Source organism: Danio rerio, chromosome 12 (assembly GCF_052040795.2).
Source record: "Danio rerio strain M-AB ecotype USA chromosome 12, GRCz13ab, whole genome shotgun sequence".
NCBI classification, from domain to species: Eukaryota; Metazoa; Chordata; class Actinopteri; order Cypriniformes; family Danionidae; genus Danio; species Danio rerio.
The window spans coordinates 12,013,058-12,038,098 of record NC_141032.1 but is presented as its reverse complement, the minus strand read 5'-3'; the positions used below and the strand labels follow the sequence as shown (position 1 = coordinate 12,038,098).

The 25,041-nt window shown below is 35.7% G+C and overlaps 1 protein-coding gene across 4 annotated transcripts in view; it reads left to right on the top strand.

The window, feature by feature from the left end:
- Window positions 1-25,041, top strand: part of get4 (guided entry of tail-anchored proteins factor 4) — a 707,996-nt gene that overhangs the window by 13,221 nt on the left and 669,734 nt on the right. For 2 of the 4 annotated variants that reach the window (NM_001199907.1, XM_087275442.1), the window contains 2 exon segments: window positions 956-1,028; window positions 20,015-20,832. The exons of 1 other annotated variant lie outside the window; for it this stretch is intronic. In NM_001199907.1, the coding sequence (NP_001186836.1) occupies window positions 956-1,028; window positions 20,015-20,103 (162 nt within the window). In that variant the 3' untranslated portion in view covers window positions 20,104-20,832. 4 annotated transcript variants of the gene reach the window in all.

Below are 25,041 nucleotides of genomic sequence, written 5' to 3'. Positions count from 1 at the left end.
CTTTGGACTGTGGGGGAAACCGGAGCACCCGGAGGAAACCCACACGAAGGCAGGGAGAACATGCAAACTCCACACAGAAACGCCAACTGAACGGAGCCAACCAGAGCGGACGCCAACCAGCGACCTTCTTGCTGTGAGGCGACAGCACTACCTACTGCGCCACTGCCTCGCCAACTTAAATTATTCAATTAAAAAATTTGATTGCATTATTGTATTTTCTTTAAGTTGCCGTCATAATTATTGCTGCATCACCAGTGTTTATTTCACCCTCGTATATGTTTTGATTTATTAGATTTTTAATAATGAAACATGTTATTTTTCAACAGAGACGTGAACTGTGAGAACTAAATTAGACTGACAATCTCATGTGAATAGCTGTTAGCTGCACGTGTCACTACATGTGTATGCACCCTAAAGTTAACTCTGGGTTTACATTTCTTTGGATTTGTCAACCAGAAACTTACTCTGCAAGCCAGATTTTGTTCAACTCGTTTTTTTCAAAAGGCCTCAGGGTATATCAGGCTTTGTTTACATCAAGATGCACTTTCGTCAGTTTAAACACAAGTGGACGATGCTAAATAAGAACTAAAACATTTTGTGCTCCTCCACTTTTGACCATTTTCAGAAGTAAAAACATTTTTGATGTGCTTTCATAATGAAACATTTATGTGATCGAATGCATTCAGACAGTCACTAAAGTGCACTAAAACAAGATATTCATACTTGGCTGTGTGTTTCCAGAACTCACAAAACAATCCAAAGCATAGAAATACACAAATAATGCTAGCGTGACTCTCAACAGATTACAGAAGAGTTTGAAGTTAGCATGTTGCTAATCTAATGCACACAAAGAGATTTCGCTTCAACGTTATAAATGTAGCTTGGAGTCTATATGATGTAGGACTATCAGACATGTGAATAACACACATTTTGTTCTTCTTTCTTTTGTCCTCAGTATCTGGATAGAATAGGACAGCTGTTTTTTGGAGTGCCACCCAAACAGTCGTCATCATATGGTGGTTTGCTAGGTAAGAAACTTGCTTTTGTGTGACAAGTAAAACAACGCTGTACTTTCAGTCTAAAGGATCACAAAGACATTAATTTCAAGTAGTAAAATCAATCTATTTTGATGATGATGATGATGAAAAGCAAGTAAAACTAGATATTAAAGTTTGAGGACAAACTTTATGGTGGCTTGAAAAGCCGAATCTGAAAGTTTGAAGTGGTTTTAAAGTGTAAATAGAATGTTAGTATGATTTTAGCTTGAGTTAACATATTACTAGCATGAATTAGCATGTTAGTAGCATGATTCTTACATGAATTAGCATGTTGTTAGCATGATTCTAGCATGAATTAGCATGTTACTAGCATGATTCTAGCATGAATTAGCATGTTGTAAGCGTGATTCTAGCATGAATTAGCATGTTACTAGCATGATTCTAGCATGAATTAGCATGCTACTAGGATAATTCTAGCATGAATTAGCATGTTAGTAGCATGATTCTTACATGAATTAGCATGTTGTTAGCATGATTCTAGCATGAATTAGCATGTTACTAGCATGATTCTAGCATGAATTAGCATGTTGTTTGCATACATCTAGCATAAATTAGCATGTTACTAGCATGATTCTAGCATGAATTAGCATGTTGTTAGCATGATTCTAGCATGAATTAGCATTTTACTAGGCGGTTGCTAGGGTGTTTTAAGTGGTTGCTAGGTGGTTGCTAAGGTGGTGCAAGGCAGTTGCTAAGGTGGTCTGACTATTTGCTTGGTGGTTGCTAGGGTGTTGCTAGACGGTTGCTAGGGTGTTTTGAGGGGTTGCTAGGTGGTTGCTAAGGTGGTGCTAGGCAGTTGCTAAGGTGTTCTGACTAGTTGCTAAGTGGTTACTAAGGTGTTGCAAGGTGGTCGCTAGGGTATTCTGAGTGGTTGCTAGGTGGTTGCTAAGGTGTTGCTAGGCGGTTGCTAGGGTGTTCTGAGTGGTTGCTAAGGTGTTGCTAGGTGGTTGCTAAGGTGTCCTAAGTGGTTGCTAGGTGGTTGCTAGGGTATTCTGAGTGGTTGCTAAGGCGTTGCTAGGTGGTTGCTAGGGTGTTGCTAGGCGGTTGCTAGGGTGTTCTGAGTGGTTGCTAGGTGGTTGCTAAGGTGTTGCTAGGTGGTTGCTAAGGTGTCCTGAGTGGTTGCTAGGTGGTTGCTAAGGTGTTGCTAGGCGGTTGCTAGGGTGTTCTGAGTGGTTGCTAGGTGGTTGCTAAGGTGTTGCTAGGTGGTTGCTAAGGTGTCCTGAGTGGTTGCTAGGTGGTTGCTAAGGTGTTGCTAGGTGGTTGCTAAGGTGTTGCTAGGCGGTTGCTAGGGTGTCCTAAGTGGTTGCTAGGTGGTTGCTAAGGTGTTGCTAGGCGGTTGCTAGGGTGTTCTGAGTGGTTGCTAAGGTGTTGCTAGGTGGTTGCTAAGGTGTCCTAAGTGGTTGCTAGATGGTTGCTAGGGTGTTCTGAGTGGTTGCTAAGGCGTTGCTAGGTGGTTGCTAGGGTGTCCTGAGTGGTTGCTAGGTGGTTGCTAAGGTGTTGCTAGGTGGTTGCTAGGGTGTCCTGAGTGGTTGCTAGGTGGTTGCTAAGGCGTTGCTAGGCAGTTGCTAGGGTGTTCTGAGTGGTTGCTAGGTGGTTGCTAAGGTGTTGCTAGGTGGTTGCTAAGGTGTCCCAAGTGGTTGCTAGGTGGTTGCTAAGGTGTTGCTAGGTGGTTGCTAAGGTATTCTGAGTGGTTGCTAAGCGGTTGCTAGGGTGTCCTGAGTGGTCGCTAGGCCCTTACTAAGGCATTACTAGGCCGTTGCTAGGTGGTTGCTAGGCGGTTGCTAGGGTAATTTGGGTGGTTGCTAGGCAGTTGCTAGGGTACCCTGGTTGGTTACTAGGCAAGCCTCACATACATGCTTGATAAAACATTTATACTTAGTAAGCATTTCTAGCAAGTTACAGTACTTGGCTAGTCAATATTAGCATGTAGCTAGTCACTGCTAGCATGTGTAGCATATAGGAAGTTTCGTTTGCTAGCATGAGTCAAACGAGCCAATCTCCAAGTCTCTACGATGTTCTGATGCTGAGATATAGCTGTTGATGAATGGTTGCTAGGGTACTCTGTTTTGTTGCTATGGGCGAGGTTACAGAGTTAACTTGAATGTGGTTGGTTGTCTTAGTCTAATGAACCAACCCCCGTGTCTCTATGACACTGCTATGCAAAGATATGCATCTTGGCCTATTTTAATGGAAGTCTATGGAATCAATTTGGGGGCGTGGCTTGTGAGCTTTATTATCATATTGAGATGCTCATTGGTTGTCTGAGTCAGATGAGCCATCCCCCAAGTCAATAGGACACTGCTATGCAAAGATATGCATGTAAGCATTTGATAGCACAGCTAATTACATTCTATAGGACAGTTGCTAGGGTGCAGTATGTGGTAGTTAGGGGTGTGGCTAGAAAGTTAAAAGGCCATCAGTGATTGGCTGCTGGCTAGACTGAGTTAAATGAGCTCAGCCATTAGTCTCTATGACAGTCTGATGCAGAGTTTTGAGGTCACAAAGTTTGATCCCATGTTAAGTCAATGAGAGTCTTTTGTAATGGAAGTCTACGGGACAGTTGCTAGGGTGCAGTATGTGGTAGTTAGGGGTGTGGCTAGAAAGTTAAAAGGCCATCAGTGATTGGCTGCTGGCTAGACTGAGTTAATTGAGCTCAGCCATTAGTCTCTATGACAGTCTGATGCAGAGTTATGAGCTCACAAAGTTTGATCCCATGTTAAGTCAATGAGAGTCTTTTGAATGGAAGTCTACGGGACAGTTGCTAGGGTGCCATAAGTGGTTGCTAGGGAGTGGCTAGTAAGTCTAAAGGTCATCAGTGATTGGCTGCTGACTAGACTGAGTTGAATGAGGCCTGACTCTAGTCTGTAGGACAGTCTGATGCAGAGTTATGAGCTCACAAAGGTTGACTCAATGTTAAGTCAATGGCAGTCTTTTACAATGGAAGTCTATGGGACAGTTGCTAGGGTGCCAAAAGTGGTTGCTAGGGAGTGGCTAGTAAGTTTAAAGGTCATCAGTTATTGGCTGCTGGCTAGACTGAGTTAAATGAGCCCAGTTAGAAGTCTGTAGGAACGTCTGATGCAGAGTTATGAGGTCACAAAGTTTGACCCAATGTTAAGTCAATGGGAATTTTGGGAATTTTCCGGGTCGTTTTTCGGAAAACCGAAAGTCGGATCAGTCGGAAAAGATATAGCAACCCGAGTCAGACCAGTTTGAAGGTTTGACGAAAGTTTGAGGTATGAAGCTTGAAAGGGTTAGGAGGAGATAGACTTTAAAATTAGTCTCAGAAGAAAGAAGAAGAAGAACTAGATTCTTAAAGTTTGAGAACAAACTTTGAGGCTGGCTTGTGAAAGCCTGACGGTAATAGTTTATTTAGTTTAAACAGTTTTTAAAACTATGAAAAGATAGATAGATAGATAGATAGATAGATAGATAGATAGATAGATAGATAGATAGATAGATAGATAGATAGATAGATAGATAGATAGATAGATAGATAGATAGATTAGCATGTTATTAGCATGATTCTAGCATGAATTAGCATGTTTTTAACATGATTCTAGCATGAATTAGCATGTTACTAGCATGATTTTAGCATAAATTAGCATGTTACTAGCATGAATTAGCATGCTACTAGCATGATTCTAGCATGAATTAGCATCTTGTTAGCATGATTCTAGCATGAATTAGCAAGTTGTTAGAATGATTCTAGCATGAATTAGCATGTTACTAGCATGATTTTAGCATGAATTAGCATGTTACTAGCATGATTCTAGCATGAATTAGCATGTTACTAGCATGATTCTAGCATAAATTAGCATGTTACTAGCATTATTCTAGCATGAATTAGCATGTTACTAGCATGATTCTAGCATGAATTAGCATGTTGTTAGCATGATTCTAGCATGAATTAGCATGTTACTAGCATGATTCTAGCATGAATTAGCATGTTGTTAGCATGATTCTAGCATGAATTAGCATGTTACTAGCATGATTTTAGCATGAATTAGCATGTTACTAGCATGATTCTAGCATAAATTAGCATGTTGTTAGCATGATTCTAGCATGAATTAGCATGTTACTAGCATGATTCTAGCATGAATTAGCATGTTACTAGCATTATTCTAGCATGAATTAGCATGTTACTAGCATGATTTTAGCATGAATTAGCATGTTACTAGCATGATTCTAGCATAAATTAGCATGTTGTTAGCATGATTCTAGCATGAATTAGCATGCTACTAGCATGATTCTAGCATGAATTAGCATGGTGCTAGCATGATTCTAGCATGAATTAGCATGTTACTAGCATGATTTTAGCATGAATTAGCATGTTACTAGCATGATTCTAGCATAAATTAGCATGTTGTTAGCATGATTCTAGCATGAATTAGCATGCTACTAGCATGATTCTAGCATGAATTAGCATGTTGTTAGCATGATTCTAGCATGAATTAGCATGTTACTAGCATGATTTTAGCATGAATTAGCATGTTACTAGCATGATTCTAGCATGAATTAGCATGTTACTAGCATTATTCTAGCATGAATTAGCATGTTGTTAGCATGATTCTAGCATGAATTAGCATGTTACTAGCATGATTCTAGCATGAATTAGCATGTTGTTAGCATGATTCTAGCATGAATTAGCATGCTACTAGCATGATTCTAGCATGAATTAGCATGTTGCTAGCATGATTCTAGCATGAATTAGCATGTTACTAGCATGATTTTAGCATGAATTAGCATGTTACTAGCATGATTCTAGCATAAATTAGCATGTTGTTAGCATGATTCTAGCATGAATTAGCATGCTACTAGCATGATTCTAGCATGAATTAGCATGTTGTTAGCATGATTCTAGCATGAATTAGCATGTTACTAGCATGATTTTAGCATGAATTAGCATGTTACTAGCATGATTCTAGCATAAATTAGCATGTTACTAGCATTATTCTAGCATGAATTAGCATGTTACTAGCATGATTCTAGCATGAATTAGCATGTTGTTAGCATGATTCTAGCATGAATTAGCATGTTACTAGCATGATTCTAGCATGAATTAGCATGTTGTTAGCATGATTCTAGCATGAATTAGCATGTTACTAGCATGATTCTAGTATAAATTAGCATGTAACTAGCATGTTTCTAGCATGAATTAGCATATTGTTAGCATGATAGATAGATAGATAGATAGATAGATAGATAGATAGATAGATAGATAGATAGATAGATAGATAGATAGATAGATAGAAAGAGGTAGATAGATAGATAGATAGATAGATAGATAGATAGATAGATAGATAGATAGATAGATAGATAGATGGATACAGACAGACAGACAGATAGATAGATAGATAGATAGATAGATAGATAGATAGATAGATAGATAGATAGATAGATAGATAGATAGAAATATGTAGATAGATAGATAGATAGATAGATAGATAGATAGATAGATAGATAGATAGATAGATAGATAGATAGATAGATAGATGGATACAGACAGACAGACAGACAGATAGATAGATAGATAGATAGATAGATAGATAGATAGATAGATAGATAGATAGATAGATAGAAATATGTAGATAGATAGATAGATAGATAGATAGATAGATAGATAGATAGATAGATAGATAGATAGATAGATAGATAGATAGATAGATAGAAAGATGTAGATAGATAGATAGATAGATAGATAGATAGATAGATAGATAGATAGATAGATAGATGGTGTAAGAGCATGAGTCAAACAAGCCAACCCCCGCCTCTCTACGATGTTCTGATGCTGAGATATAGCTGGTGTCATATCGTTGCTAGGTTAGTCTGTTTTGTTGCTATGGAGTTGATTGACAGCTTAGACTGATGATGTATCAAAGCTTCTTGCCAGTATGAACAGTTAAAAACAACCCCCATGTCTCTATCACACTGCAGCATGACAATATCAGTCTGAACCTCTTTAATGGCAGTCTATGGGACAGTTGCTAGGGTGCAGTATCTGGTTGTTAGGGTGTGGCTAGAAAGTTAAAAGGCCATCGGTGATTGGCTGCTGGCTAGACTGAGTTAAATGAGCTCAGCCATTAGTCTGTAGGACAGTTTGATGCAGAGTTATGAGCTCACAAAGTTTGATCCAATGTAAAGTCAATGAGAGTCTTTTGCAATGGAAGTCTATGGGACGGTTTCTAGGGTCCAAAAGTGGTTGCTAGGGCGTGGCCAGAAAGTTTAAAGGTGATCAGTCATTGGCAGATTGATGGTCTGAGTTAAATGAGCCTAGTTAGAAGTCTGTGTGACATTCTGACGCGGAGTTATGAGGTCGCAAAGTTTGATCCAATGTTACGTCTATGGGATTTTTCCGACGGTCCCGGGACGTTTTTCGGAAAACCGAAAGTCGGATCAGTCGGAAAAGATATAGCAACTCGAGTCAGAATAGTTCGGAGGTCTGACCCAAGTTTGATGGTCATAGCTTGAAAGGCCTAGGACGAGATAGAGTTTAATTTTTAGTCTCAGAAGAAGAATAATAATATAGAATAACTAGATTCTTAAAGTTTGAGAACAAACTTTGAGGCTGGCTTGTGAAAGCCTGACGGTAATAGTTTATTTAGTTTAAACAGTTTTTAAAACTATGAAAAGATAGATAGATAGATAGATAGATAGATAGATAGATAGATAGATAGATAGATAGATAGATAGATAGATAGATTAGCATGTTATTAGCATGATTCTAGCATGAATTAGCATGTTTTTAACATGATTCTAGCATGAATTAGCATGTTACTAGCATGATTTTAGCATAAATTAGCATGTTACTAGCATGAATTAGCATGCTACTAGCATGATTCTAGCATGAATTAGCATCTTGTTAGCATGATTCTAGCATGAATTAGCAAGTTGTTAGAATGATTCTAGCATGAATTAGCATGTTACTAGCATGATTTTAGCATGAATTAGCATGTTACTAGCATGATTCTAGCATGAATTAGCATGTTACTAGCATGATTCTAGCATAAATTAGCATGTTACTAGCATTATTCTAGCATGAATTAGCATGTTACTAGCATGATTCTAGCATGAATTAGCATGTTGTTAGCATGATTCTAGCATGAATTAGCATGTTACTAGCATGATTCTAGCATGAATTAGCATGTTGTTAGCATGATTCTAGCATGAATTAGCATGTTACTAGCATGATTTTAGCATGAATTAGCATGTTACTAGCATGATTCTAGCATAAATTAGCATGTTGTTAGCATGATTCTAGCATGAATTAGCATGTTACTAGCATGATTCTAGCATGAATTAGCATGTTACTAGCATTATTCTAGCATGAATTAGCATGTTACTAGCATGATTTTAGCATGAATTAGCATGTTACTAGCATGATTCTAGCATAAATTAGCATGTTGTTAGCATGATTCTAGCATGAATTAGCATGCTACTAGCATGATTCTAGCATGAATTAGCATGGTGCTAGCATGATTCTAGCATGAATTAGCATGTTACTAGCATGATTTTAGCATGAATTAGCATGTTACTAGCATGATTCTAGCATAAATTAGCATGTTGTTAGCATGATTCTAGCATGAATTAGCATGCTACTAGCATGATTCTAGCATGAATTAGCATGTTGTTAGCATGATTCTAGCATGAATTAGCATGTTACTAGCATGATTTTAGCATGAATTAGCATGTTACTAGCATGATTCTAGCATGAATTAGCATGTTACTAGCATTATTCTAGCATGAATTAGCATGTTGTTAGCATGATTCTAGCATGAATTAGCATGTTACTAGCATGATTCTAGCATGAATTAGCATGTTGTTAGCATGATTCTAGCATGAATTAGCATGCTACTAGCATGATTCTAGCATGAATTAGCATGTTGCTAGCATGATTCTAGCATGAATTAGCATGTTACTAGCATGATTTTAGCATGAATTAGCATGTTACTAGCATGATTCTAGCATAAATTAGCATGTTGTTAGCATGATTCTAGCATGAATTAGCATGCTACTAGCATGATTCTAGCATGAATTAGCATGTTGTTAGCATGATTCTAGCATGAATTAGCATGTTACTAGCATGATTTTAGCATGAATTAGCATGTTACTAGCATGATTCTAGCATAAATTAGCATGTTACTAGCATTATTCTAGCATGAATTAGCATGTTACTAGCATGATTCTAGCATGAATTAGCATGTTGTTAGCATGATTCTAGCATGAATTAGCATGTTACTAGCATGATTCTAGCATGAATTAGCATGTTGTTAGCATGATTCTAGCATGAATTAGCATGTTACTAGCATGATTCTAGTATAAATTAGCATGTAACTAGCATGTTTCTAGCATGAATTAGCATATTGTTAGCATGATAGATAGATAGATAGATAGATAGATAGATAGATAGATAGATAGATAGATAGATAGATAGATAGATAGATAGAAAGAGGTAGATAGATAGATAGATAGATAGATAGATAGATAGATAGATAGATAGATAGATAGATAGATAGATAGATAGATAGATGGATACAGACAGACAGACAGATAGATAGATAGATAGATAGATAGATAGATAGATAGATAGATAGATAGATAGATAGATAGATAGATAGATAGATAGATAGATAGAAATATGTAGATAGATAGATAGATAGATAGATAGATAGATAGATAGATAGATAGATAGATAGATAGATAGATAGATAGATAGATAGATAGATAGATAGATGGATACAGACAGACAGACAGATAGATAGATAGATAGATAGATAGATAGATAGATAGATAGATAGATAGATAGATAGATAGATAGATAGAAATATGTAGATAGATAGATAGATAGATAGATAGATAGATAGATAGATAGATAGATAGATAGATAGATAGATAGATAGATAGAAAGATGTAGATAGATAGATAGATAGATAGATAGATAGATAGATAGATAGATAGATAGATAGATAGATAGATAGATGGTGTAAGAGCATGAGTCAAACAAGCCAACCCCCGCCTCTCTACGATGTTCTGATGCTGAGATATAGCTGGTGTCATATCGTTGCTAGGTTAGTCTGTTTTGTTGCTATGGAGTTGATTGACAGCTTAGACTGATGATGTATCAAAGCTTCTTGCCAGTATGAACAGTTAAAAACAACCCCCATGTCTCTATCACACTGCAGCATGACAATATCAGTCTGAACCTCTTTAATGGCAGTCTATGGGACAGTTGCTAGGGTGCAGTATCTGGTTGTTAGGGTGTGGCTAGAAAGTTAAAAGGCCATCGGTGATTGGCTGCTGGCTAGACTGAGTTAAATGAGCTCAGCCATTAGTCTGTAGGACAGTTTGATGCAGAGTTATGAGCTCACAAAGTTTGATCCAATGTAAAGTCAATGAGAGTCTTTTGCAATGGAAGTCTATGGGACGGTTTCTAGGGTCCAAAAGTGGTTGCTAGGGCGTGGCCAGAAAGTTTAAAGGTGATCAGTCATTGGCAGATTGATGGTCTGAGTTAAATGAGCCTAGTTAGAAGTCTGTGTGACATTCTGACGCGGAGTTATGAGGTCGCAAAGTTTGATCCAATGTTACGTCTATGGGATTTTTCCGACGGTCCCGGGACGTTTTTCGGAAAACCGAAAGTCGGATCAGTCGGAAAAGATATAGCAACTCGAGTCAGAATAGTTCGGAGGTCTGACCCAAGTTTGATGGTCATAGCTTGAAAGGCCTAGGACGAGATAGAGTTTAATTTTTAGTCTCAGAAGAAGAATAATAATATAGAATAATAATAATAAGTTTAATAGGATAACAGTAGTCTGGCTTGCTACACAAGCCAGCCTAATAATAATAAGTTTAATAGGATAACAGTAGTCTGGCTTGCTACACAAGCCAGCCTAATAACTAGAACCTAAAGTTCGTTGACGAACTTTGATGTTGGCTTGAGAAAGCCAACGTGACTGCGCCGGGGACTCAAAGGCAGTTGGCAGGAAGCACAGCGGTTGAGAAGTGGTTGCTAGGCGGTTGCTAAGATGTTGCTAAGGCATTCCTAGGTAGTTGCTAAGGTGTTCTGAGTGGTTTCTAGGCTGTTGCTAGGGTACACTGGACTGTTAATCGGAAGGCCTCATTTACATTTTTGATCAAATCGAGAGAGAGAGAGAGGACTGATTTGTTCAGGTTGTTTAATGCAGATCACTATAGTATAGTTAGTATTTATAGTATATATTATAATCTGAACAAAATTACATTATAATAAATATCATATAAAGAAAAATATTAAATTAAAACACTAATGAAACAACAGCACATACATTTAGTTAATTTGTCTATTATTTAATCAGTCTTATCAGTTTTGCAGTTAATATAGAGTATAGTCAATTTACAGTAATTTGCAGCATTATATATATGGTTATAGTTATATAGTTATATACAGTTTACAGGAAGAAAATTGCATTAAATACAATATTAGGCCGTCTTCATCACGTGGTTAATTCTGACCAATGACGTTGTTCCACCCCACTGGCCACCAACACAATGTTATAATCGTAATATTTAATTGTCATCACCTGGGTGATTTTATTTTTTTTTGGTACAGCATAGGCCAAAAGCTTGGCTTTCATTGTCATTATCACAAGTGAGGAGAAGGCTTTTTTGCGGTACAGAATATTCTGTTTTGAAAGAAATATCTGAAGTAAACTTATGTTTTTGCCAACATAAAAGGGGGATAAAATAATCCTTATAACACTAACCATAAATGTGTGTATGTGTGTGTGTGTATGTGTATATATATATATATATATATATATATATATATATATATATATATATATATATATATATATATATATATATATATATATATATATATACATACAGTTGAAGTCAGAATTATTAACCCCCATTTGATTTTTTTTTCCTTTTTTAAATATTTCCCAAATGATGTTTAACAGAGCAAGGAAATTTTCACAGTATGTCTGATAATATTTTTTCTTCTTGAGAAAGTCTTATTTGTTTTATTTCGGCTAGAATAAAAGCAGTTATTAATTATTTAAAAATCATTTTTGGGACACAATTATTATCCCCTTTAAGCAATTTTTTTTGATAATCTACAGAACAAACCATCGTTATACAATAACTTGCCTGATTACCCTAACCTGCCTAGTTCACCTTATTAACCTAGTTAAGCCTTTAAATGTGACTTTAAGCTGTATAGAAGTGTCTTGAAAAATATCAAGTCAAACATTATTTAATGTCATCATGGCAAAGATAAAATAAATCAGTAATTAGATATAGGTTTTTAAAACTATTATGCCTAGAAATGTGCTGAAACAATCTTCCCTCCATTAAACAGAAATTGGGGAAAAAATAAACAGGGGAGCTAATAATTCTGACATCAACTGTATGTATATATATATATATATATATATATATATATATATATATATATATATATATATATATATATATATATATATATATTTATATACACACACTTTATTTTTATTGTTTGTAAATAATTGTTGTTAACATTTTTGCATTAAAACATTATAATACTGTTTTTGCACAATAAATAAAATGTGATTTAAGAAGTGCAAACATTGTCTTTGTTAGAATTTACACGTGATTACAATGGTATAAAGACGTTCAGGTCCGACCGCACCGAATGGAAAGAAATTGTAGGTTTTGAAGATGGATTATTAGTTTTGTGGCAAGGACATAGCTGTTTTAGAGGGTTAAAATACAGATAAAAAATAAAGTTAGAATGATTTTATATTAAATATGTTTATTGTATAATATACGTGAATGTTACCACGGATCTCTCTGCCTCTTAAAGGAACACTAAATAGTGTTGTAATACTTGTATTTGTGTATTTTCGCTGAGAAATTTTAATGTAAACAGCTTCAAATGTTGTAACAAGCACGTCTGAAATGAGCCGAACTTTCTGTAGAGCAAAAACAGTCAGCCCGGATATCTCCGCCTCTTAAAGGGCCATTACTAAATTACAAAGGGCTCAAAAATGGTTCTCTGGCGCCATCTCGTGGACACTCTGACAAGCTTTAGGTTTGAAATTAACAAATTTAATATAAAAAAAATATTTATAGGAAAACTGTTATTTATAATTACACCAAATAAATATGATAATTATCTTCAATTTAAAGCACATCTTTTGGCCAAATTTGAGGATTGTATACTTTTTTATATGCCCCAAATACTCGATTGTAATATTTACAATTTTTTAATTCAAAAATTTTTTAATTCAAAAACTACAAATCTTATCGGCATGAGGACATACAGCAACCATCTCATGGGCAATAGACAGCTTTTGACCAAATTTGGGGCTTGTAGCATCTAAGCCCTGGGAGGAGAAGCGATTGCTTTTTTTTGGTCAGAAGCCGGAATAATAATAATAATAAGAATAATAATAAGAATAAGTTTAAGTAGCATTACAGTATGTTGGCTTTCTCAAGCCAACATAATAACTAGATTCTTAAAGTTTGAGAACAAACTTTGAGGCTGGCTTGTGAAAGCCTGACGGTAATAGTTTATTTAAACAGTTTTTAAAAAGTAAGAAAAGATAGATAGATAGATAGATAGATAGATAGATAGATAGATAGATAGATAGATAGATAGATAGATAGATAGATAGATAGATAGATAGATAGATAGATGTTGTTAGCATGATTCTAGCATAAATTAGCATAATGTTAGCATGATTCTAGCATTAATTAGCATGTTGTTAGCATGATTCTAGCATGATTTAGCATGTTGTTAGCATGATTCTAGCATGATTTAGCATGTTGTTAGCACGATTCTAGCATGAATTAGCATGTTACTAGCATGATTCTAGCATGAATTAGCATGTTGTTAGCATAATTCTAGCATGAATTAGCATGTTACTAGCATGATTCTAGTATGAATTAGCATGTTACTAGCACGATTCTAGCATGAATTAGCATGTTACTAGCATGATTCTAGCATGAATTAGCATGTACCTAGCATGATTTTAACATGAATTAGCATGTTACTAGCATGATTTTAGCATAATTTAGCACGATTCTAGCATGAATTAGCATGTTGTTAGCATGATTCTAGCATGAATTAGCATGTTACTAGCATGATTCTAGCATGAATTATCATGTTGTTAGCATGATTCTAGCATGAATTAGTATGTTACTAGCATGATTCTAGCATGAATTAGCATGTTACTAGCATGATTCTAGCATGAATTAGCATGTTGTTAGCACGATTCTAGCATGAATTAGCATTTGACTAGCATGATTCTAGCATGAATTAGCATGTGACTAGCATGATTCTAGCATGAATTAGCATGTTGTTAGCATGATTCTAGCATGAATTAGCATGTTACTAGCATGATTCTAGCATGAATTAGCATGTTGTTAGCATGATTCTAACATGAATTAGCATGCTACTAGCATGATTCTAGCACGAATTAGCATGTTGTTAGCATGATTCTAACATGAATTAGCATGTTACTAGCATGATTCTAGCATGAATTAGCATGTTGTTAGCATGATTCTAGCATGAATTAGCATGTTGTTAGCATGATTCTAGCATGAATTAGCATGTGACTAGCATGATTCTAGCATGAATTAGCATGTAACTAGCATGATTCTAGCATGAATTAGCATGTAACTAGCATGATTCTAGCATGAATTAGCATGTAGCTAGCATGATTCTAGCATGAATTAGCATGTTGTTAGCATGATGGATAGATAGATAGATAGATAGATAGATAGATAGATAGATAGATAGATAGATAGATAGATAGATAGATAGATAGATAGTTAGAGATAGATAGATAGATAGATAGATAGATAGATAGATAGATAGATAGATAGATAGATAGATAGTTAGAGATAGATAGATAGATAGATAGATAGATAGATAGATAGATAGATAGATAGATAGATAGATGGATGGTGTTCGAGCATGAGTCAAACAAGCCAACCCCCGCCTCTCTACGAAGTTCTGATGCTGAGATATAGCTGGTGCCATATCGTTGCTAGGTTACTCTGTTTTGTTGCTATGGAGTTGATTGACAGCTTAGACTGATGATGTATCAAAGCTTCTTGCCAGTATGAACAGTTAAAAACAACCCCCATGTCTCTATCACACTGCAGCATGACAATATCAGTCTGAACCTCTTTAATGGCAGTCTATGGGACAGTTGCTAGGGCGCAGTATCTGGTTGTTAGGGTGTGGCTAAAAAGTTAAAAGGCCATCAGTGATTGGCTGCTGGCTAGACTGAGTTAAATGAGCTCAGCCATTAGTCTGTAGGACAGTTTGATGCAGAGTTATGAGCTCACAAAGTTTGATCCAATGTAAAGTCAATGAGAGTCTTTTGCAATGGAAGTCTATGGGACGGTTTCTAGGGTCCAGAAGTGGTTGCTAGGGCGTGGCCAGAAAGTTTAAAGGTGATCAGTCATTGGCAGTTTGATAGTCTGAGTTAAATGAGCCCAGTTAGAAGTCTGTGTGACATTCTGATGCGGAGTTATTAGGTCACAAAGTTTGATCCAATGTTACGTCTATGGGATTTTTCCGACGGTCCCGGGACGTTTTTCGGGAAACCGAAAGTCAGATCAGTCGGAAAGGATATAGCAACTCGAGTCAGAATAGTTCGGAGGTCTGACCCGAGTTTGATGGTCATAGCTTGAAAGGCCTAGGACGAGATAGAGTTTAATTTTTAGTCTCAGAAGAAGAATAATAAATATAACTAGATTCTTAAAGTTTGAGAACAAACTTTGAGGCTGGCTTGTGAAAGCCTGACGGTGATAGTTTATTTAGTTTAAACAGTTTTAAAAAGTATGAAAAGATAAATAGTAGATAGATAGATAGATAGATAGATAGATAGATAGATAGATAGATAGATAGATAGATAGATAGATTAGCATGTTATTACCATGATTTTAACGTGAAATAGCATGTTGTTAGCATGATTCTAGCATGAATTAGCATGTTACTAGCATGATTTTAGCATGAATTAGCATGTTGTTAGCATGATTTTAGCATGAATTAGCATGTTACTAGCATGATTTTAGCATTAATTAGCATGTTGTTAGCATGATTTTAACATGAATTAGCATGTTGTTAGCACGATTCTAGCATGAATTAGCATGTTACTAGCATGATTCTAGCATGAATTAGCATGTTACTAGCATGAATTTAGCATGAATTAGCACAATTCTAGCATGAATTAGCATGTTGTTAGCATGATTCTAGCATGAATTAGCATGTTGTTAGCATGACTCTAGCATGATTTAGCATGTTACTAGCAAGATTCTAGCATGAATTAGCATGCTACTAGCATGATTTTAGCATAAATTAGCATGTTGTTAGCATGCTTCTAGCATGAATTAGCATGTTACTAGCATGATTCTAGCATGAATTAGCATGTTGTTAGCATGATTCTAACATGAATTAGCATGTTACTAGCATGATTCTAGCATGAATTAGCACGTTATTAGCATGATTCTAGCATGAATTAGCATGTTGTTAGCATGATTCTAGCATGAATTAGCATGTTGTTAGCATGATTCTAGCATGAATTAGCATGTTATTAGCATGATTCTAGCATGAATTAGCATGTTGTTAGCATGATTCTAGCATGAATTAGCATGTTACTAGCATGATTCTAGCATGAATTAGCATGTTGTTAGCACGATGCTAGCATGAATTAGCATGATACTAGCATGATTCTAGCATGAATTAGCATGTTACTAGCATGAATCTAGCATGAATTAGCATGTTGTTAGCATGATTCTAGCATGGATTAGCATGTTACTAGCATGATTTTAGCATAAATTAGCATGATTCTAGCATGAATTAGCATGTTGTTAGCATGATACTAGCATGAATTAGCATGTGACTAGCATGATTCTAGCACGAATTAGCATGTGACTAGCATGATTCTAGCATGAATTAGCATGTAACTAGCATGATTCTAGCATGAATTAGCATGTTGTTAGCATGATGGATAGATAGATAGATAGATAGATAGATAGATAGATAGATAGATAGATAGATAAATAGATAGATAGATAGATAGATAGGTAGAGGTAGATAGATAGATAGATAGATAGATAGATAGATAGATAGATAGATAGATAGATAGATAGATAGATAGATAGATAGATAGATAGATGGAGTGCGAGCATGAGTCAAACAAGCCAACCCCCGCCTCTCTACGATGTTCTGATGCTGAGATATAGCTGGTGCCATATCGTTGCTAGGTTAGTCTGTTTTGTTGCTATGGAGTTGATTGACAGCTTAGACTGATGATGTATCAAAGCTTCTTGCCAGTATGAACAGTTAAACACAACCCCCATGTCTCTATCACACTGCAGCATGACAATATCAGTCTGAACCTCTTTAATTGCAGTCTATGGGACAGTTGCTAGGGTGCAGTATCTGGTTGTTAGGGTGTGGCTAGAAAGTTAAAAGGCCATCAGTGATTGGCTGCTGGCTAGGCTGAGTTAAATGAGCTCAATCATTAGTCTGTAGGACAGTCTGATGCAGAGTTATGAGCTCACAAAGTTTGATCCCATGTAAAGTCAATGAGAGTCTTTTGCAATGGAAGTCTATGGGACGGTTTCTAGGGTCCAAAAGTGGTTGCTAGGGCGTGGCCAGAAAGTTTAAAGGTGATCAGTCATTGGCAGTTTGATAGTCTGAGTTAAATGAGCCCAGTTAGAAGTCTGTGTGACATTCTGATGCGGAGTTATGAGGTCACAAAGTTTGATCCAATGTTACGTCTATGGGATTTTTCCGACGGTCCCGGGACGTTTTTCGGGAAACCGAAAGTCGGATCAGTCGGAAAGGATATAGCAACTCGAGTCAGAATAGTTCGGAGGTCTGACCCAAGTTTGATGGTCATAGCTTGAATGGCCTAGGAGGAGATAGAGTTTAATTTTTAGTCTCAGAAGAAGAATAATATAGAAAAATAAAAATAATAATAATAAGTTTAATAGGATAACAGTAGTCTGGCTTGCTACACAAGCCAGCCTAATAATAAGTTTAAAAGGATAACAGTAGTCTGGCTTGCTACACAAGCCAGCCTAATGAGAGTCTTTTGCAATGGAAGTCTATGGGGAGGTTTCTAGGGTCCAAAAGTGGTTGCTAGGGCGTGGCCAGAAAGTTTAAAGATGATCAGTCATTGGCAGTTTGATAGTCTGAGTTAAATGAGCCCAGTTAGAAGTCTGTGTGACATTCTGATGCGGAGTTATGAGGTCACAAAGTTTGATCCAATGTTACGTCTATGGGATTTTTCCGACGGTCCCGGGACGTTTTTCGGAAAACCGAAAGTCAGATCAGTCGGAAAAGATATAGCAACTCGAGTCAGAATAGTTCGGAGGTCTGACCCGAGTTTGATGGTCATAGCTTGAAAGGCCTAGGACGAGATAGAGTTTAATTTTTAGTCTCAGAAGAAGAATAATAATATAGAAAAATAATAATAAGTTTAATAGGATAACAGTAGTCTGGCTTGCTACACAAGCCAGCCTAATAAGTTTAAGTGAGATAACAGTATGTTGGCTTTTCAAGCCACCATAATTAAAATATTAAGGATATATATATATATATATATATATATATATATATATATATATATATATATATATATATATATATATATATATATATATATATATATATAAAATGTATGTAGGATATAAAAATATATAAAGGATTAAAATATTACACAACAATTTTTTCTAGCCTACATAAATATAAAAACCATGCTTTCATGCCTTCTTCATCTCTGGGGGCTTTTTCAGTTCATTCATAACAAATAACAATTTGCTTCTGCATAATGTTGTTATTATTATTTGCAGTATGATTTATTATATGTATATGTATATTTGTTTTATTATAAACAAGCTCAGATTTGTCCACCTGTCAGGTTTTAGACCATATGGGGCATAGCATGTGTATTAGGATATTTTTTGAACACACTTCGTTATTATTGTTCATTAATTCATTTGCTGGAAATTAGAACTGAATTTAGAAATAGTTTTAAAACAAATCTTTGCGCTTAACTAAAGAAATTAATTATTTATAGGCTAATAGATGTCTGTGCGTACAAGTTTTCCTATCCACGAGAGCGAAAGTGAAAGTAAAGAATGAGGAAGCTCATCTCTCATTCTCATGCTGTAGATGCTCTATTTAACTGTTTTCTCGCTAGTGAAGTGTTCAGTTTTTCCACTTACAAAATCCGTCATGTAAATAGCAAATGCGCTATGGCGCAACGCAGCTGACTCTTAAAGGGAATGGGAGATGAGACTCTGATTGGTTTATTCTCAAAACACCTATAACTCATTTAGAAAATAAGCTCAACCCTTTTAGACCATGCGCCACAGTGCAAAGCGGATTTTTCCGTCCTTTAAATAGCAAAAGTGGACACGCCTTTATTGCTTTTTTGCCCTGCGCTTTGGACTTTGCGCATGGATCTTCAAAATAGAGCCCTTAATATAATTTAATATCAACGAAACGTTGAGTTCACTCCCTCACAGTTGTCTTGAAGGGTAAAATTAGCTATATGCACCAAAACCATCTTTTGTACCAGAATGTAAACCTGTTTTTATCAGCAGTAAAATTGGCCAATTTAGCATTGCAGTCAGTTATTATCTGGAATTCTTGCAGCCAGCCCCCAATGGCTGGCCGAGGAATTGCAGTTTCAGTTACTTCCGTATTGGCTTCCTGAGGGAGAATGGGAGTTTACCGCTTGGTTATAATGGAACTGAATAGGGTAAAAACAGCCAAGAAGATAACAAAAGGGTAGACAATTTGATAGTTCAACCCTTTTGTTATCTTCTTGTTACACAAAGGTCCATTTATATTTCGAAAGATATAAATTTGTAAATTAGTATAAGTGGTTAAATATTGAAAAGCACTGTTTTTTGGGGGGTTAACTAACAATCTTTTAACCTGGTTTGTTTGGCTTTCTTTGTGACAGGAAACCTATTGAATAGCCTAATGGGCTCAGGTGAGGAAGAAGATGGTGAAGAGGCTCACGAAGACAGCAGCCCCATTGAGCTGGACTGAAGCGTCTGACTTTACGTCATAAACCAAACCATTCACTGAAGTGAACAATGACCAATCACGCATCCGTTTGGGCGCTCTTTTTCAAAACAAAACTAACTCTTTCCTGTTATTGTTGGACTTTGTTCTGTGTATAGTTTTTAAAGAATGAAGGTGCAACAATATCAAACGTCCCGGACTGTTGAACAAAATTCATAAAAGAGCAGAAAGCGACGCACTTCAGATGTAATCGTGAACACCCTCCATTTGTAGTTCTACTGAGCTTTTGGCGTCAGGGACCCTCATTTGTGAGAGGGACCCTGATGGTACTTTGGCTGTCCTGCCACAGAGGGTGGCGGCTGCTTTTCAATGTATTAATTAAAGTAATTCAATTACTCTTAACTTATAATCCATGCTAATATACTTTGATAAGTCCTACAGTATGATCGCTCAAATCAAAACAAGGCTTGGTTTTTTGTGTCCACACAACTAGATCTTACCAGGGATACTGCGGTGTCTTTGATAGGACTATTCACCACTTCTGTTACATCGCGTGTGCGTGTATGTGTGTGTGTGAGAGGACGAGAAAAGCACAGCTCTCACTAATGTGTGCGAGACGTATAGACGAATGCATGTTAGTGTTGATCAGAGTGTGGATGTGTTGTTGTAAGTGTATCGGTCACCAGTGGGCCGCTTCATTCTCTTCTGAGGTGTGATTGAGCATAATTAAAGGATAGAGATGGATGTAACATATATCGATGTGTCTTGTTTTATTCATCGCAGTAACATTTAAGGTCAATATAAAAGTTGCAACTGATGTTATTATGTCTTTCCACTTAAAGTTGAAGTCAGAATTATTAGCCTCCTGTGATTTTTCTTCTGTGTATATTTCCCAAATGATGTTTAACCTCACAAACCCTGCGGAGGTCCATGACGTTATCGACTTTCCCTTTAAGATTTAAAGGGCTAGCATTACACCAGATCCCTTTAAGTGTGTCGTTTGAAAGTGTAGAATCTATATTTTATGCACATATGATTCACCTTGGTTTTTATTCTACTGTACAAAAGTTATTTACACTTAAATACACAGTATTTTGGATACCCGAGCTGGTATCCACATATGACAAATGTACAAATTATAGCTCAAATGAAAGCTCTTAACGGTGCTCTTACGATTCTAGCATTCTTTTTACTGAATTATATTCGCATATCAAACAGTTGTCAAATGAATCGCAGTGTTTCCATTCCACCAGTTGGAATACATTAACTTGTGCATAGATTATGATAGAGACATTTTTCTTTTTTCCATGATTACAAACATGTGCAGGAACCACCAAAATGTATTACAGCAACCTAGACCACACAGAACCTAAAAGGTACACTTTCAAATTTGAGTTAATAAAAAAATTACAAAAAGCATCTCTTTTTTTAGGTGTTTATTATAATACAGACAACATATACAGTTATTTTAAACACTCTCAATAGTGTTTTATTAAATTTCAAAGGGTTTACTTTAAAATGATACCAAATTTTGCATTTACACCTCTGCATGTGAATTTGGGAAGCTTTTAAATGTGGGTAGCCAAAATCCAGGCAGAAATCCCAAAATAGCACTTGGGTTTAAGAAGTTAACAGAGCAAGCAGTTTTTCACAGTATTACCCATAATATGTTTCCTTCTGGAGAAAGTCTTGTAACAATAAATTGTTTTATTTCGGCTAGAATAAAAGCAGTTTTTATTTATTTTCTTTTTAAAAACCATATTATTAGTCCCCTTTAGCAATATTGTTTCTAATTTTTACAGTCTAATTATCCTAACTTGCCTAGTTAAGCCCTTAAATGTCACTATAAGCTGAATACTAGTATCTTAGAAACTAGTAAAATATTATGTCCTGTCAACATGGCAAAGATAAAATAAATCAATTATTAAAACAATTATCTTTAGGAATGTGTCGGAAAAAAAAATCTTTCCGTTAAACAGAAATTGGGGAAATATATACAGGTGGGCTAATAATAATAATAACTTCAACTGTATGTCATTTAAAGTCTGTTATTTATCTCAAAAAACAAAATAAGGGTCCATTAGTTTGTATTTACTAAAAGTAACTAAGTATGAATAATCTTGTCATTTATTAATCGTAGTTCAACATTTACTAATGCATTATTAAAATACAAAGAATGTGCTTGTCAACATTAGTTAATGCACTGAGTTTACATGATCTAATATTTAATTTAAAGGGCACCTATTTTACCTCTTCTACGAGATGTAAGTTAAGCCTTTGGTGTCTCTAGAATGTTGCTATAATGTTTCAACTCATAATACCCTTCAGATTATTTATTATAGCCTCCAGAATCGGCTCGTGTTAATGTCTGAGTACAGTGGAGCTGTTTTTGTAGCCTGTGGCTTTAAATGCGTATGAACTGCTTCTCCCAGCCCACTGCTCCCATGTGCTTGTCTGCATCTCGTGCATTACGTTAGATAAACAGCAGTCAGTGATAGAGACAGACACAGATGAAGCTGAAATTGTTGATGTTTGAGGTACACACACAAAATATTATAAAAATATATTTATAAAATTTGTTATTGAAATGCAGCTGAACACAGAGAACTGTTTAATCATTCATTTTCTTTTCAGCTTCGTCTCTTTATTTATCAGAGGTCGCCACAGTGGAATGAAACCAAACTGTAAAACATATTCTTGTGGAATGCCCTATTTTAAGTTTTATTAGACTTTTTTTTTTTTTTTATCTGGAGAGACTTTAAATAAAATATTTTTAAATGTAAATCCTTTTAAAATTGTAGATTTTTTAATCAAAAGGAAACCTTAAAAACTGTTTTAGATTTGTATCATATATTATCATTATTATTATTTATGTATTTTACCTTGTATATTATTTTATTCCTGTTGGTGCTCAGAGCAAGAAGGTTGCTGGTTCGAGCCTCGGCTGGGTCAGTTGGCATTTCTGTGTGGAGTTTGCATGTTCTCCCCATGTTGGCGTGGGTTTCCTTCTGGGTGCTCTGGTTTCCCCCACAGTCCAAAGACATGTGGTACAGGTGAATTGGGTAAGCTATAATTGTTCGTAGTGTATGAGTGTGAATAAGAGTGTGTGCATTTCCCAGGGATAGGTTGCAGCTGGAAGGGCATGCGCTGCATAAAACATATGCTAGATAAGTTGGGGGTTCATTCCACTGTGGCAACCCCAGATTAATAAAGGGACTAAGCCAAAAAGAAAATAAATGAATTAATGTCCTTTAAATTAAACTATATTTGCTAATGAATGTAAATCTTTAAATTGTACAACACTCTAATTCTAATGTTTTTTTATTCAGAATGAGGTAAATAATTAGATTACAGATGTTAACATAAATGTACAAATACTTAGGGCTGTATTTCTATTTCAAACAGTCAATGAGCTCCATTATATGGACTTGAAAAGGTTATCCTTTATATAGACTGAGAAAGAAATAGCCAAAATGTTTGTATTGTCCACTTATGTATTGCATTTACTGGTGTAGTATGTATGTCTGTAAGTGTTGTAAGATAAAAACATTAATTAACAATAATGTTAAATAAATAAAGTGTCAATAACGATGTATATGTCCACTCTGTCAAAGAAGGATTTGTGACAGGGTGGGCAATGACAGGGAGGACATTTTTTGGCTAAAAATAGCAGTTATTCAACACTTTGTACCTGCAGCTGCAGAGTGTTTCTCTATTTAAGCTCTTTGTACACAGTTTAAAGCTATATTTTAGATTTTTTTTTTATTATTATTATTTTATCATTTTTATATTGTATACTAATTTAAGTTGGCTGAATATTGTCTGGGACATGGCAAAATCACATCCATTCAAATGAAAGATAATTATTATTATTATTTATTTATTTATTTTTAAAACATACGTTTGCGATGCAAGGAAGGCATCCGCTGCGTAAAAATGTGCTGGATAAAGGGACTAAGCCGAAAAGAAAATGAATGAATGAATGAATGAACAAACATAAGTTCAAGTACAAACCATTATGGCATATTTAACAATCCAATAGTGTTAGTGTTGATATAAAAGTACATGACTACCCTTACAAAAATGTCCTGTGGTAATCCTGTTGTATTTCAGCATTACACCATAAATTTACCACACAACAACTGAGCAAAGCTAAATATGACAGAATTACTACAGCAATTTCTGCTGTACAATAACAAGAATTTACCATTAGATGAAATATGTGGTTTTTCACACTACTACAAGAATATCACAGAGGTATTACATAATGTACAACAGAATTCTGTGGTAAATACTACAGGGATATGAAAGTGATACCGCATACTACCACAAGAACCATACAGGTGTAACACACAGAATCCTGTCTCAAAAACAACAAAGTACTACAAATTAACCACATACTTTTTGTGTTGTATATTTGATGGTTTACCACATAAAATACCGCAGGTAATTTTTGTAAGGGTAACATAACAAAAACAAAACAAGACAAAAAAATACATAAACAAATAAATAAAATAAAAAGGGGGCTCGTGAGGGTCTTAATCCAGTAATTGAAACGAGTCCAAGGCATGTGAAAGCTCTCAGGCATTTCTGTTCCTCATGAAGAGAAGAGACCTTACGAACATCTTTAGATCATTCCTCCATCCCTTAAAGCAGGATTTATGACCCTGCTATATTGATGTGCATATCGTACTTCGGCCAGCCGCGTATACGATAGACTCTCACAAGAACATGTCCTTGACAAAATCAACAATTCCTCATATTTTGTCATACTTTATTAGATAATACCTGGACGTTATGCACACAAACTTTACAAAAACATACTAAAGTTCGAGGCATTCGTTTTCGTGATCTCGATCGACATAACAACTTAATTTTCTCGTGATCTCGACATAACAACTCAATTTTCTCGTGATCTCGACATAACAAAAATTGTCATGTCGAGATCACGAGAAAATAAAG